The sequence below is a fragment of the Schistocerca cancellata genome, chromosome 3 (genome assembly GCF_023864275.1).
Source record: "Schistocerca cancellata isolate TAMUIC-IGC-003103 chromosome 3, iqSchCanc2.1, whole genome shotgun sequence".
NCBI classification, from domain to species: Eukaryota; Metazoa; Arthropoda; class Insecta; order Orthoptera; family Acrididae; genus Schistocerca; species Schistocerca cancellata.
In genome coordinates, this window is record NC_064628.1 from 715,149,807 (window position 1) to 715,165,961 (window position 16,155).

Here is a 16,155-nt window from a genome sequence, read left to right on the forward strand (position 1 = left end):
GCATTAAATTGAGCCCGAGAACGGTTAGAGACTGCGGGTGGCTGGCCACCAGCGAGAGATGATGTACCACACTTCAGTGCGGGTCATCCGCCCTGATGCCACCTACTCCGACCAAGGGCCCTCCCTACGGGCGCCACCGAGCCTCAGAAAGGGCCACCTGGCAGGATGGCCATTGCCGGGAGTCCCGATACCCCAGGAGGATAGGCATCTACTCCTTGGCATACGTGGGGAGTTAACGGTGCAGGCATCAGTAGAGCGATCCCTGTGTTGTCAGGGGGCTACAACCAACAGGGTACATGGCGGCCCCACCACAATGGACTGGCTACCGTGTTGGATCTTAGGTGGTAAAATGTCCAAGGTCATCGTCTCAGCAAAAAGCAACACTGCACGGTGCATAGGTGTAATCGCACCCAGGAACGTATCCTCCCCCAAGAGGGGGAAAACGAGCGGGGCAGCATTGTGACAACGAGAAAGCCGCCTAAAGGTATCATCACATGATGGATACAGTGCACCATGTAAGGCGCCCTTCCGCAATTGGCTCGCTCTTCGGAAGAATTTAGAAAGATGGAGGTCAAACCCGGGAGGGGACCATCATGTAAGACCAAACCGTTTGAGACTCCTTTTAGTTGCCTCTTATGACAGGCAGGAATACCGCGGGCCTATTCTAACCCCCGAACCCAAAGGGGGGGGCGGGGGGCATGAGAATGATTTCCAGAATCGTGTACAGTTCTGTCAGTGGGCACAGCAGCCAATCCTCAACGACCCGAACTTCTTCTTCAGTGTTCTACTTACCGATGAATATTCCTTCTCAAAAAAAGGACAGGTAAATACAAGGAACATGCATTATTGGTCCAGTGACAACCCATGGCTTAGATAGGTGGAACATCAGTGTCAGTGGAGAGTTATTGTCAGGTGGGATGTTTGGTACTAAAATTATTGGCCCTTATTTTATCAATGGTAGTCTAAATGGCACAGCGTATGCCAACTTCCTCATAGGAATTCTTCCTCCTCTTCTGGATGTAGTGCTGCTAAGAACCAGAATGCTTATGTGGTATCAACACGATGGATGTCCAGCACATAATACCTTGTGTGCACGTCGTGTTCTGAACCAATGGTATCCTACCAGATGGATTGGTCGAGGAGAAACAGTTACTTGGCCTGCTAGGTAACCTGATTTAAATCCTCTGGAGTTTTTTCTTTTGGGGGTGCACTAAAGATGTTGTCTATAGCAATATTCCAACGACTCCAGAGGACACGCAGGAACGTATTGTGTTTGCTTGTAATTCTCTTCAGCAGGCAACACTGGAAGCAGCAAATAATTCTTTCATTCAACGAAGGCACCATTGTATGGGTATCCAGGGTCACCACTTGGAGCACCTTTGAAAGTTCTACTCCTGGGCAATGGTACTAAGTTAATTTTGTGTTATGTTTTTACTTGGTTTTCATGTCTGCCCCCGGTAGCTGAATGGTCAGTGTGACAGATTGTCAGTCCACTGGGCCCGGGTTCGATTCCCGGCTGGGTCGGGGAATTTTCTCCACCTAGGGACTGGGTGTTGTGCTGTCATCATCATCATCCTAATCGATTGCAGGTCACCGAAGTGGCGTCAAATTGAAAGACCGGCACCCGCCGAACGGCCTGCCCGACAGGGGGGCTTAGCCATACGTTAAATAAATAAATCTTGGTTTTCATTTGTTTTCTGACAAGTCCAGCAAGTGGACTAGTTTGTGATCCCGGGCTCAAAGTCAATGTTGTGTTATGTAATTAATAAGGTTGTGTTTCAGTGAATGGAACACTGTGACACATTTTTGAATAGGTCTTTAGGAGAGGAAATGAATCACTGAATAAAAGACACAGGGTGCCATTTAAAAAAAGTCATACTGCTGCACATATCATTTTAGAAAACAAAGCTACAACGAAGGCAAACATGCTGATTGATGTCCCCCTGATGGCTAAAGAACATTTGCTTGAAACATTTTGTAATTTGCATCTAGACAAACAGTTATTTAGGGTGGTCAAGATAAATGGGACACCCCGTATACATTGTACGCGAAAGCTCAAAAGGAGAGCCTATGGAAGCTTGCATCCTGGAAGTTCCAGCTGATTGAAATGGAGAATCTCTAAAATTGTTATGATTAACCTGCTTTAGCATGGGAACAAAAACCCACGTCTTGAACAACATTAAGCATTCAGTGTGCAGTGTAAGATAATATGCTCTTCTGATTAATCTTTAAAGATATAATACTTGTCTTAAGTTAAATTCTTAGTTTAGGAGGAAGGGAATACAGCCTGGAAAGTGGAAGTAAAAATGATGAATTATCACATGAAGGTTAACTGGAAACAAATTTAAGGTTTCAAGAATTTTATTTGCATTTAACTTAACCTACAACACAATGAGGTTTGTATGAACTGGCTAAATTTAATTTTTTACTTTTAGGAGACAAAAAAGGAGTGACATAATATTTGTATATACTGTGGAAAGTGCAATTTTGTTCACTTGTACGAAATGGCAAATAGGAAAAAAATATAAGGGAACAACTACAAATTAACAATTTTCAGTAATGCATGAGGCAAAGGCAAGAAACAAGAATGACATAGAAGTTCAGTAGGGATCTAAACTAACCATAATTCTCAAAATCAGCAAATCTGTAGCAATTGTTTAGCTGTATATAGAATACAAATAATCAGGTTCATGAGTGGATCCTCATCCAGAAATTTCTGTTTAAACTGTCTAAGCTGTTTCAAAAACTATGCAACAAGGAGAGAAATATTCATGCAAGTGTGTGACTGGTGTGCTATCCATCACAGGTTAAATTACATTTGGCATGGTCAATAGATTGCCTCCACAAACATTGCCAATATTTCCATCTGGACTTATTATTCAGTAGTACATAAACAGACCCGTCACTGCACACAGTCATTTTTATGAGCTCTGCCCACTCTTTAGCAATAGACTAGACCAAATTCTATCCTGCTGCTCAAGCTTTCCAGGAAATGAGTTCACAGAAAAGACATGGAAGACAAAGTGGGGCAGATAATTTCTCTTACTCAGCAGGATGGAATATCACTCTTGCCGTTATTTATCTATACTATAAGCTTCACTTTCTCTTGTGCTATCGAACGTAGCCTGTTTCTTCTTCCAGTTACTGAACGAAAGAGACAATTAGCACAGTTCTGGTGACGTCTTGTAAAATTATTCCCCTCCTGGAAAGCAGTACACTGAGAGTGAAGTTTCAGATACTCTGAATCAGGATAGAGTTCAAATCTTTCAATTCCTGCAATTCCCACTTGGAAATACACATGCTGATGAAAAAGTTATGCACCTGGAAGAAATAGTTTGATGTAGATACAATTCTTACACATATGTACCAACAGCAGGTATGTAAATGGTTACTGTTCCAATCATCTTTGACTGTTATCACAGCAATCATGCTTCAGTGTTGTCACCACACACGATATTATCAGATCCGACAAGGCATGTAATGGTTAGTGTGCACTGTGGAAGACAACAAAGACTACCATATGCTCATGCAAGATATTACCACAGAGTTTAAAAGGGCTGTCATTCTGGGTTTGCATCTGGCTGGCTAGTCAAATCTTGAAACATCCTTGCATTTATGTGTTCACCTAAGACAGTGGTGTGATATTAGACTGAATTTGAATAAGACGAAAAAAGTGTGTTGTCAAGGTTCTGGCTGACTGAACCTGAGTGCACCAACGGAGGAATTCCCTGTCACACAGCAGCACACTGTAGTGCTTCCACATCTGCACCTTTTACAGCGTAAAGTCAAGCACCAGCATGTCAGTTGGGAACGACAGGTAAGAGAAGGTTGTGAGAAGAGATCAGCCAATCGCTCCACTCACTGACTGACCTTCCTTCCAGGACAACAACACAGTAGCAGAAGTCCCTGTGTGAAGATGACGTAAGTTCCACGCCTGACTGGTGGCAGCCCACTTGCATAGCAGCTTCAAGATTGGCCACTTCGACAGCAGTTCAGGAAAAACTTTTGTCAGTTAAAGATCAGCATACACTGCAAAGACTGATTATTTCGTATGTCACCCTTTGCTTGCAACATGTGTGTAATTGCCAAAGTTAAGTATCTGTAATTTTCTTATTGTAATAAAACCCATTAATATGAGTTGTTTGATTGTCTAGTGAACCAAGTCAGTAGTATTCCTAGAAACAACAAGACTGACACCGAGGATGAACGAATAAGACTGGCCGGCAGTAGGCGGGTGATGTTTGGTCACTGTAGCATGTAGATATCTACTAATACCAGTATTGCTGGCCCCTGCTTCTATTACAAGTGAGGTAGATTATTCCTACACGTCAGTCACGGCCCTGTGCCAAAACTGGTTGCCAAATAAAATAAGGTTGAAAACTGACGGATGGAAGGTGTTTAATTTGACTTTATTTCCTATGATCAGGATGTAGATTCTTTAACTAATTATTATGACCAATAAGTGAATGTGGTGGCAGCTATTCTAGTTCAGTATGATTTAGGTGCTGTAGCATCTGATAAATTTGAATAGCCACCAATTTTTCAGGTTCCCTAACCAGGCAGCTACATCAGTGAACAGAATTAAGTCATGCCCTCGGTGCTATTCATGGCAAAAACGCCAAGACTGCCCATCCAGGCAAGCACCGTGTTACGCTTGAGGCAAGAAAGGTCACGTACAATGCATATGTTTGCAATGGAACAAACACAAGAATTCTGCCCGCTCACACAAATCTAGTCACAAGGCCCAAGTAATCAATGCAATGTAGTCAAAGCCTGCTGCAGGCATTAGCAAAACTAGCACACAAACAGTTTCTTTAGTGCTATGCCAGTCCCACAAACTTTTTGTTCATTTGCATCTTGGTGGAAAATGGGTGAAATTTCAGTTGGACACAGGTGCCTCTGTTACAGTGCTGAATCATAATACATATGAACTGTTAGGCTCCCCCACCTGTCTAAAACTAGCACGCACCTGACAGCTTATAATGGACAAGACATTCTTGTTCTCGGAAAATGTACTTTGCCTGCCATGTGTCACTCACATACGTGAACTGTGACGTTCACTGCGCTACAATCAGGCAATTTTGAGAACGTATTTGGTCTTGATTCACTTGATCTGTTTGGCTTTCAAATTCAGAACAAGTTGTTGTCAGTGACTGCATTCAATGCCACAGACAGAGTAGCTAAATTGCTGAAAGAATTCCCTGAACTCTTTTCTGAAGGTTTAGGTAAGGCTTACAATTTTGTTGCACATATTATAATGAAAGACAATGTTCAGCCTAAATTTTGAGAGGCCAGAAGTGTTCCCATTGCATTACAGGACAAAATGGCTGCTGAACTTCAAGAATTGCAAGATAGCGCAGCTATTGCACTCATACAAGCTAGCCAATGGGCAGATCAACTGGTTTTGCTCCCCAAACCTTCAAGTCGCATGTGCCTCTGAGTTGGCTTTAAGTCTACAGTCAACCCACAAACTGTGATTGATACTCATCCAGTGCCACGCCCAAAGGATCTCTTGGACAGACAAAAATTTATTTGTGCGATGCATATCTTCTAATACCCCTAGATGTAGAATCTCAAACTGTGTGTGTTGTGAACACTCATTTGGGCTTGTTTAAATATTTGCATTTGCCTTTTGGCAGTGCTTCCGCACCTGCCATTTACCAATGGTATTTGGAACAGCTGACTGGTTATGTACCAAACTGTTTCGACAATATTGCCATAGCAGGTCATAAACCTGAAGAACACACTGCAAATTTGTGTGCTTTGTTTCTTGTGTTATCTGACACAGGACTAAAGTGTAGATTGGAGAAGTATGATTTTTTTTAAAGCTGAGTTGCAGTATCTTGGTCATGTCATAAACAGTCAAGATGTGCATCCTCTTCAGTCACCTTTGTTAGCCATACGTGACCTGCCAGTTACTCACATCACAGAATTGCAGTCAGACTTAGGGAAACTGGAACTATTATATTCAGTTCATACCAAATTCTGCACAAATCGCAGCCCCAGTGCATCGTTTGAGTCGCAAGAATGTCCCCTTTGTTTGGACAGAGGAGTGCCAAGAAGCTTCTCAAAAACCTAGAGATATATTGCTCAGTGATCGACACCTGGTTCACTTTCAGTTGTGTTGCAAGTTGACACTTCTTGTTATGGAATCAGCGCAGTGCTTTTGCACAGAACTGGTGATAATGACAGGTCTATTGCTTTCGCATTTAAAGTGTGGTCCAAAGCTCGTTTAACTATTCACAAATAGAGAAAGAGGCTTTGGTTATTGTGTATGGTGTCACCAAATTCCACGACTATTTGTATGGCAGAAAATTCTACTTAGTAACAGATTACAAGCTACTGCAGTCCTTGTTTCATCCGATGAAGCCAGTTCCTGTATAAACTGCCCAAAAATTGCAAAGATGGGCTCTGTGGTTGTCTCAACACCAGTACGAGGTTGTGTATGTGCAACATCTCAACATGGTAATGCGGACGCACTTTCATGTCTTCTGATTGGCCCTGATACAGACTATGACGCTTCTGATGCACCTTCTTGTCACATCGATGCTCACGACTCTGAATTTCTTCAATCCTCACCTCTGAACAATAGGAAAATTGCACAGGTAAGGAAGCTGATTCAGATTTGGACATTTTGCTAAAATACATTCACACATCTTGGCCTCACTCACTGCATATCATAAAGAACTCTGTAGTGCGCAGATACTTTGCACGTTGGCATAGCCTCGCTATACGTCAAGGTGGGATTCTTGTTTAAAATAACAGTGGACCGTCACATGTGTTGATTCCTAAAGTTTTGCAAAAAGACATGTCACAGTTAATTCACGAAGGACACTGGGGGATTGTCTGTACAAAACTGTTAGTACATTGACACTGTATGTGGCAGAGTATGGACACCCAAATGGAACAGATGATGTCACAGTGTCATGCAAGTGCAGAAACACTTGCCATTTGTCCCTTTCCACACATGAAACAAAACATCAATATGTCTTTTTTCCAGAATAACCTAACAAATGATACCACACTGATGGTGACAAGTGTGTAAGGGAAACATAACAAAAGTAAGAGACTTAGTCTATAGTAAAAATATAAGTACAATTCATTTTTATTTGATATATACAAATTAAATTACAAAATATCTTACAGTATTTACAATTATTTGCACTGTCCAAGTCTTATTGATACAGCTTGACAGCACATTATTCAGTATGGTGATAAACTCCTATGGTGCAGTCATTTCAGGATAATTAACCTGCTCAAGCTCTATTACATCTCTCTCTCTCTCTCTCTCTCTCTCTCTCTCTCTCTCTCTCTCTCTCAACCCCCCCCCCCCCCCCACACACACACACACACACACAAAGATGATCTTTTATAATACAAAGATACTGGAACAAGTACTGTGTAGGATGACAGCTCTACTCTTGGTTCTAATAGCAGCACATTTCAAATTTTCACAGACTACTTCTGAAATCTGCCACACATAGCGACACTGATGCCACAAAGATGTGACATTATGTTCTTCTATTCAATGTCTACGACCGGCTTCCTTTTTCCTCTTCAGAAGATTAAGTTCACCCTGTTGCATAGCTGCACTTCCAAAAATTTCCTTAACCTTCTCTTTGCGTTCCAGGTCACTGCAAACAAACATTTTTCATTGAAAGCAACTTTTATTAGAAATCTGTTAAAATACACTGCACAGAATCCATATGATAAATAATCAGAAAAGCAATCTAGTAAGTGTTCACAACAGAGGCAGCAAGACTGCAACAGTAAGATTACAGCTGTCCATAACACTCAATTATCATCATCATAGCTCACTTACAAAGATGATTGAGCTGCAAAGTTTCTCTCACATAATATGATCAGCACTTGCTAACATACTACAGCAAGTGCATGAAAACATACACAAATGTAAAATGGTAGCCACATGTAGACAAAATATGTATGTATTGTACCATTTACTACGCTGTGATATCGCTTAATATTATTAAATCAGAAAACAAACATCAGGGTCAAAGAGGGAAATGCAAACACTAAACAATGATTTACTGGGAGGATTCTAGGAAGGCATGGCTGCTCAATAGGTACATAACTTACAGGATGCAAATGAGATGCCCACATGATACATCAACAAGTAGTACTCACCTGTCTGGCATCTACATTGCAATGGATTGACAGAAGAAGTCACAAAAGTTTAATCTAAAATTTCAGGATTTGTGACACCTTTATTTGGTAGAAACACACATATTGCACAGCAGTATCATACTGTGTGTTAAGGATTGATCTAAATATTTTGAGCATCCACATTTCAAGAAATTCTGAAAGCACATTGCTTGCACCTCACATAAGCTATTGTGATAAAATTACAAAAATTGTGATATGTGGAACCATACAACAGTTACACACCTACGATAACTGTGAACAGACTGAGAATGGAGAGAGTATCTACGAGTATGAGGTACCCAATGCCATACATCAAGTGCTTACTGTGTATGAATTCAGATGAAGGAGTTACACTTTCTAACACTACAGTCAGTGTAGAAAACCTAGTACATGTGGGGGGAAAAAAAGACAAAAATTTCGTTTATTATCGCAAAAGGAGGGGTAATAAAAAAAACATCAATAACAGAAGGTAATTCTTAATGTTTTGATCTTTGCACCTTTTCTTCACAAGCTCAGAGAAAAATGTATTTATTATTTATTTAATCTTGTAAATGTTTATCTAAGTAAATGTGGATAAACATAAGATAATGCTTATCACAAAAAGAAAAAAACCCAACTGTTTCTGATTACATGTTTAGTAGCAAATCTTTTGAGCACCTTAAATCAAGTAGATACTTAGCAGTACTACTAAGAAGCAAATCACATAATATCAGTAACAGAGAAGGTGAATGGTAGGCTTGGATTTCTTGGAAGAACTGTGGAAAAATACAATGCATCTGTAAAAATAACCATATACATGATGCTGGTGTTACCAATTCTAGGGGACTGTCACAGTGTTTGGGAGTTCTTATCAAATAGACTTAACAGATGTTGAATGAATTCAGACATGCGACTAGGATATTAACAGTTTGGCAAAGACTATATGAAAGAGTAACAAAATTGCTCAGGGCACTTAAATGGGACTGCTTGGAAGAAAGACGATGCAGTTCTCGAAACACCCTGGTAGGTAAATCTAGAGAACTTGTATTTGAAGTAGATGTGTGATCATTATGTTGCCACCATTACATATCTTGCACAGGGATTATAAGAATAAGATTAGAGAGATTAGGGCATGCACAGAAGTACATAGGTAGTGATGTTTCCATCACTGAATATGCGAGACAGCACCTCCTGAAATGTAAATTACATGGTAAGTATTTTCTTGATACAGAATGTTGAAAATCAAGGAAAACCGAGTTTTCAAATTCAGTTAACATGAATGATGCAATGGCAAAAGACACTACTGCAACCTTAACACCACACCTCCACCCCATCCTCCAGCCAACCAAAGCAGTGCAAAACACCTTCATCAAAGCCAAAGACATCACACAAAGTACGGTAATGTAGATCTGATGTATCAAGTGAATGTTCTGGAGATTGTGTGAAACTGTGGAGCACACAGGGCAATGCCATTAAACAAGTCTACGACTTTAAAAGTACATTTCATTGAGTGAAGAAAACATTGTCTTTCACGAGCTGTCAAAAACTGCTGTTTTTGTTGGTATTAAAAATTAAATATCATTTAAATTCATTTAAATACTGTGCTTTATTATGAATACCTAGAATGGTAACGAACGGACATAATATGTAAACTTAACAGAAATGTCCCTTCTCTGCCAAAAGCTGTGGCTTGCCCAAATATTTTAAGTAAGGGTTTTTATAAGCTTTTTCTTTCTTACCATGTCAAAGTATACACTGACAGTTGTGAAAGAATGCTTACTTATGTGCCTTAAGAATCATCGCTTATTAACAATAACAATGTCACCATTATTATGCTACATTATTCATTTTCTTTTTAATTTCCAACCCGAAGACAGCTTTAACAGTACCATTGCTCTAAAGTACAGAACACCCTTCAGCAAACCATAAGGGTACTTTTTATGTCTTATATAGTGAGTGTGTGAGATGTAATTAAATTGAAACAAATTTTTATTAATAGCAACAAATTCCACAAAGAAATAAAGGTCTTTGAAGAGGACTTTGTAAGAGGTCAGGTTATCTACTTCACAGAACATTCTTGCTGCTTGCTCGACTTAAGCCACAAAATTAAAAAAGTTAATTCTGCAAAATAACAGGGAGTGAAAGAATACCAAACCAGATAACATTATTTTGTTTGCAGGGTAACATGAGAAGAGTACAAAACATGCCAAATCATGCTTTGTGATCAGCTTATGTGTGTACTGATTCCACTTTAGCTTGTAATCCACCTGAAAAAAGATAACATTAGAGTCTGGTGTGATACTGGTCATTATATGGACCACACGGAAAGACAACAACTGATAGTGACAGCAAGCTACATCAACCATGCACTGTTTTCGAAGGAATTGTCCCAGCAACAATGTAAATGGTTTGGAGAAGCAGCACAAAATCTAAACGGTGATGGTTATTTGAGGATTTGAACTGCACTTCCCCTGAAAATGAGTCCAATGCCTTAAACAATGTGGCACCTTGTTCAGTGGGGCCTCCCTTCCATCTCATGTCCTCTTTGTTTAGATTTTGTATGGCAAATTTACCCCAATTATTTCCTATTCCTGAAAAACGAACCTATCATTCTAAAGGTGAAGAGAATGCTGTGAGTTATGCCTCCTTAAATGTAATATGCAATTTGGAAAATTATGTAAATTATTTTTGTTAACAAGAAATCATGCTGCACAGCCTTTCATTTGTTGGGTTAAAATATCCCATTATTATTTTGCATTCAATACTGCATAGCTTTGATTATGCAACAATTTTAAAGTGATTGTCTGAAAGACACATCAAGTGTGAGACAGAGAAAATATAAAACACAAAACAGCCATTCGTTGATTAGCTGAAAGAATAAAAAGAGGACTAACATGCTACGCAGTAAAATGTTTTATTCTATGATGATGATGATGATGATGATGATGATGATGTCCTTCATTACACACCAAATTTTTTCTTTATTTTATTTAATTTTGTTGAATGTCAGGCCAGCCCTGTATGTAATGTCATAAATGCTTGGCTCTATCCGAAGTCTCTCCTCATAGTGGGCTATACTATGGTAAGTCATCTTTTTCTTCTTTCAACCAAATATCAATACAAAAACAACAAAAATATTAATTTTAACACAGACAAAATTACACAGTAGTGAATGCAAAATAAAGGCATGTATTATCCAACCAATAGCAGCTGGTCTGGCAAAGTGCTGTCATTCAGCAAATTTGTTGGCCCTTAATTAATATGGCTGGTTGTTCATCATTACAGTTTTGGAACAGTTCTTTAGTATCTTTGGAAGGCCATTTATGCCGACCAAGTAGTGAATATTGCAGGTCGCAATATTAACCTCATTCTGCCTTAAAGTCAATTTTGAAGGCAAAAAACTAACCACAGAAGGGAATTATATTAATGTCATAAGATCATAGTTTCCCAAATAGAATCTTATGACCAAGACCATCATAAAATTCTCATAGTCATTAATTATGATTCTGTTATGTGTATATTCTTTTATTGTCAAAATCCAAAGAACAGGGAAATTTTATCATAAATTTTTCATCACCATTAATTATTCCTCTTGCGTTCAAATCACTGAAAAGGATTGAATTAAAAAACAAGTTTACAACAGTTGCTGTAGTAGTACAGTGCTATTCCACTGCAGCTGCTTGTAGAGAATATGGTACAGCCTTCCCTAACCACATTTACATTATGTTGGTGTATAAGTTTGTAGTGTTTCTGTTTTGTATGTTGGTATTCCATTTCTTAGGGGTTTATTTATCAATTTTCATTTTTTTATTTGTGGTTCAATGTTGTTATTTGAGTTTATATTGTCATCTGGAGATAGCGGGTGGAGCTGTGGACCCTAGAATATGGGATGCAAAGTGGAGATCATGACATTTCCAACAGCAGGGAAGAAACATTTGCACTGTGTATGGAGATAATGCCATTGGTCTGAGCATGGTGAGATAATGGTTTTCTTGTTTTAAGGAGGGTCATATTGACATTAGTGACTCCTGAGATGTTCAGGAAGGTCTCTGAGATTTGATGAAGATTATTTAAACATATTAATCCACAATGATCCACATCAGTGTACTCAGAATTGGCAAATATAAATGAACTGTGATCATTCCAGCATTGTTACTTGCAATGAGGAAGGTCTAAAAATCAAGCCCTAAGTCAAAATCACAAAAATCTGTGCACCTCTGCTTGCTTGTGGTCAATTGGCTCATGAACAACACCAGCCAATCCTATCCTCTATCATCACCGGTGACAAGAAATGGTGTATTTATGTTAATGTGAGGTAAAGAAGAGAATGGTTGAGCCCAAACAAAGCACAAATTCCCCATATAAAGACTTGATCAGATCTAAAAAGATAAGGTTACACATCTAGTGAAACAGCGACAGTGTGGCATGTCCAAAAACAACAACCAGGAAGACTGTGTGAAGTTATGCTTTTCAACAATATTGCCTACCTGCACTCTGCTGGACTGACAAAAAACACTATATAGGAGTTGGATTGGGAAATCATTCCGCAAAGATGTTATTCACTGGATCTTGCACCCTCAGATTTTCACCTTTCCTGCTCTCGATTCGACAACCTTCAAGGAACTTCCTTTCCAGATGAAAATGCATTCCAAAAGTGGCTTGATGAGTTCTTTGCCTCAAAAGCATGTGAGTTCTACAGCGTGGAATCGGAACGTTACCCCAGTGTTGGCAGACTGTTGCAATTTAGTGAAGAAGAATGTATTACTGATCATTAAATCCTCTGTTATGGATGCACAAAAAGTGTTTACCATGAATGAAAAGAAACAGTTGCGTGAACACAACTGTCAGAAAACATGTGAGGGAATCCGTGGAGGAATAGAAAGTGCCTAGCTGTGAAGATCTTTAGCAATCTCAAGAACAACATGTGGTTTGCTATGCTAAATTCATTGGTGATTGTGATTCCTATCAATTACTAACACTACAAACATTAAAATACATCTGTCATGTACAGTAAAATCTGGCAGAAGTTTTCAACTGAAAAAACTGAAGATGGCAAGACTATTAGAGGGCATTTGACAGATAAAACAATCAATCAGCTAAATGAATACTATGGCAAAGCCATTAGAAAGAATACAAATAACCTGGATGGAACAAGTAAAGCAATATTGGCAGTATTATTTTTCCACAATACATCAAGCGATGAGAAGCCACTATACAACTTGTATTCAATTGACTGGTGTACATACCACAAAGCCGAGGCAACAGGAACTGAACATACCCATAGAAACACCATCTGTCAAGCTGTCGGGGTAATAATAAAGCCAGTATGTAGAGATCTAGCGCATCCCCCCATCTTCTGAATAAATGTATTTGTGGGCTTGAAAACACTGAAGATACGGGTCACTTATGCTGTGATCACCTTAAATGATGAAAATGCAGGCAAAATAAAGGATCTGATACAATTTGGAATTAAGTCTGGCTACAACACAGAAGCAATCTTACAAGAACCGGAGATACAGTGAGTCTCCCAGGCAGAAATTATGGTCAAAAATAGAACAGAAGCAGCAAGATTCCTCAGATGATGAAAGGGATTACATTTGGTGGATCCTCAAGAAGATAATACATGACAAAACTGGAAAATTTCAGGCTGTCTCTTCACGCAATATTGGGTTTTCCTTTACTGCAACTTTCAAGTGCTATTTCTGAAAAACTACTTTTTTTTGCAAATGTTTCCCATTATCTCCGAAACTACTTAAGCTCAGCAGCCAGAAACAGTGTCATGTGAGGCTTAGTTGCATCTGTGTGTGTGTGTGTGTGTGTGTGTGTGTGTGTGTGTGTGTGTGTTTTGTCTAGTTCCAATGAAAGCCTTTATGACTGAAAGATTACTTGTTTGGCAGTCTTTTTGTTGTACCTATCTGTGAATCAGCATCTCCACTTTATGGTAAATAGCAATCTATACTTTTCATAATATTGTCATTCAGTTAGTCTGATAGTTTTACCTCTTATTGACTGTGTGTGTGTGTGTGTGTGTGTGTGTGTGTGTGTGTGTGGGCGCGCGCGCGCGCGCGCGTGCCCACACACACACACACACACACACACACACACACACACACTTTCAGTGCTCAGGTTATCAGCACCTCTTACACTCATTAAAAGAAACAAATGTGGAAAAAATTATTAAAATGTGATCATACACGCTACAACGGGAAAGAATAAAAGAACCTATACAGGAGACTACAACACCAGTAAAATGACAAAGAAGCTAAAAGGATGGCACAGGAAAATGTCACTGGCTGTACACTTGTGCAAAATATGGGTGAGCCAGTCACCTTATGAACATATTAAAATCATGTCCCAAAAATCTTGGTAAATCCTTGGACATTTCACAAAACTTTACAATTCTAACCACACTTATTTGATCACTGCCTAAAATGGATTGCAGATCCATCAGCAAATCATCCACAGCCCACTGATCAGAAAATAAAACACAGTCCAATAAAACGTGACCAACAGTGATCTGTACACAAGTGCCACACATTGACCGGTCCTCTCGCCGGAGCCATGTGTCATAGGACTGTGGCCTATGTAAAGATGAGTGAGGAGGACCTCGTCCCATCGACATGGCTGGAGGGAGGTACGCCACAGCTGAGTTGTGGGCTTTAGCACACAGCGCTTATTCTGTCACTTCCAATCAACTTTATTCGGTCACTTCCAGCCAATCATCCATTCACTGATGCAAGACTCTTGATCCCAACAGTGAGGTCATAGCATGCAGAGGGATAGCACACTAAAGTACCTGAGGATCAAGACGTGCCCCCTTGCCTGCTAGATCCACCCTTTGTTTCCCCACAATTCCCATGTGCCCTGGTACCCAACAGAAAGGCATCTCTGTTCCCAGTCATTGTAGTAGGAGGAGGACATCCTGGACAGACTTGACTGCTGGGTAAAAATGTTTCAGCGAGCGAAGGACATTCAGAAAACCGGAACAGACAGAAATTTAGCATTGGAAGAACATCTCATCTGCTCCAGTTACTACAAGATTGCATATAATTCTGTGTCAAAGACAGTAAAGGCCTGAGGCACTCAGACCTTGAGGACACAATCTGGGAAAACAACAGAGCAACCAACAGACTCCTTGTTTCGACCAATCTGTAAGAACAGCTATATAGTTGTGGTGCCCAGCTAAAATATCAAAAAATATCGCATTAAAACAAAGGCAAGAGTGCAGTCTCCCCTGTATTGCATCAACTCTAAAATCACTCTGGGCCTCTCCAGTAAACAGGGCGGCAGACATTTAAAACCCTGGATTTGGGGTTGTACTTGCTCCTCATCGAGTGACTCCAGCACACACTGCATGCAGATCCCAAACGGCATTGTGGCTCGTAAACAAAAGGTTGGAGAAAAGGCATTCCAGAAGTGGACGAGCAACAGTATGGTGTGTGGGTGAAGTGCAAGGAACTTACAAGCCTGATGCACCAAGAGGAGCTGCTGCCGGATGGTACATACTGGTTTGCTGGCCTCTGCACAGAGGCTGGGTATCGGACTGGTCCTATATGAACCCGTTGCTAGCCAAATGCCCTCATGGTGGACAGCGTCAATGTTCGTCAAATAAGAAGACACTGCCAATCCATACAGAATGCACCTGTAGTCGAGCCATGAATGCATGAAAGCCCTATAAAACTGGATGAGAGGCACCCTGTCAGCTCCCCAAAACCTGTGGCTGAGGCGACTTTCAGGTCTTCGCAGGTGTGGCAACCACGACAATTTGGAGTAAAAAATGAGGCTCAGAAATCTCACTGAGTCTCTAAAATGTAGCATACTGTCCCTATTTGCAAGTCAGGCACATTAAAAATACAATGAGAATGATTAAAATGAATACACACACACTCATTAGCAGAAAACTGAAAACACGTCTTTGCAGCCCACTCCTCTAACTCCGCACTGTAAGTTGCAACTACTGGCTCACTGTTGCAACACTAGAGGAGAAACAGAAAACAGAAAAGTCATCCACAA

At 40.1% G+C, this 16,155-nt stretch overlaps 1 protein-coding gene across 1 annotated transcript in view; it reads right to left on the bottom strand.

The window, feature by feature from the left end:
- Window positions 1-7,330: 7,330 nt before the first annotated feature.
- The window catches only part of LOC126175717 (nucleolar protein 14 homolog), a 65,844-nt gene continuing 57,019 nt past the window's right edge, over window positions 7,331-16,155 (bottom strand). The window contains exon 15 of the mRNA XM_049922649.1: window positions 7,331-7,634. Coding sequence (XP_049778606.1) covers window positions 7,526-7,634 — 109 coding nt within the window. The 3' untranslated portion in view covers window positions 7,331-7,525. The remainder of the gene's footprint in view (window positions 7,635-16,155) is intronic.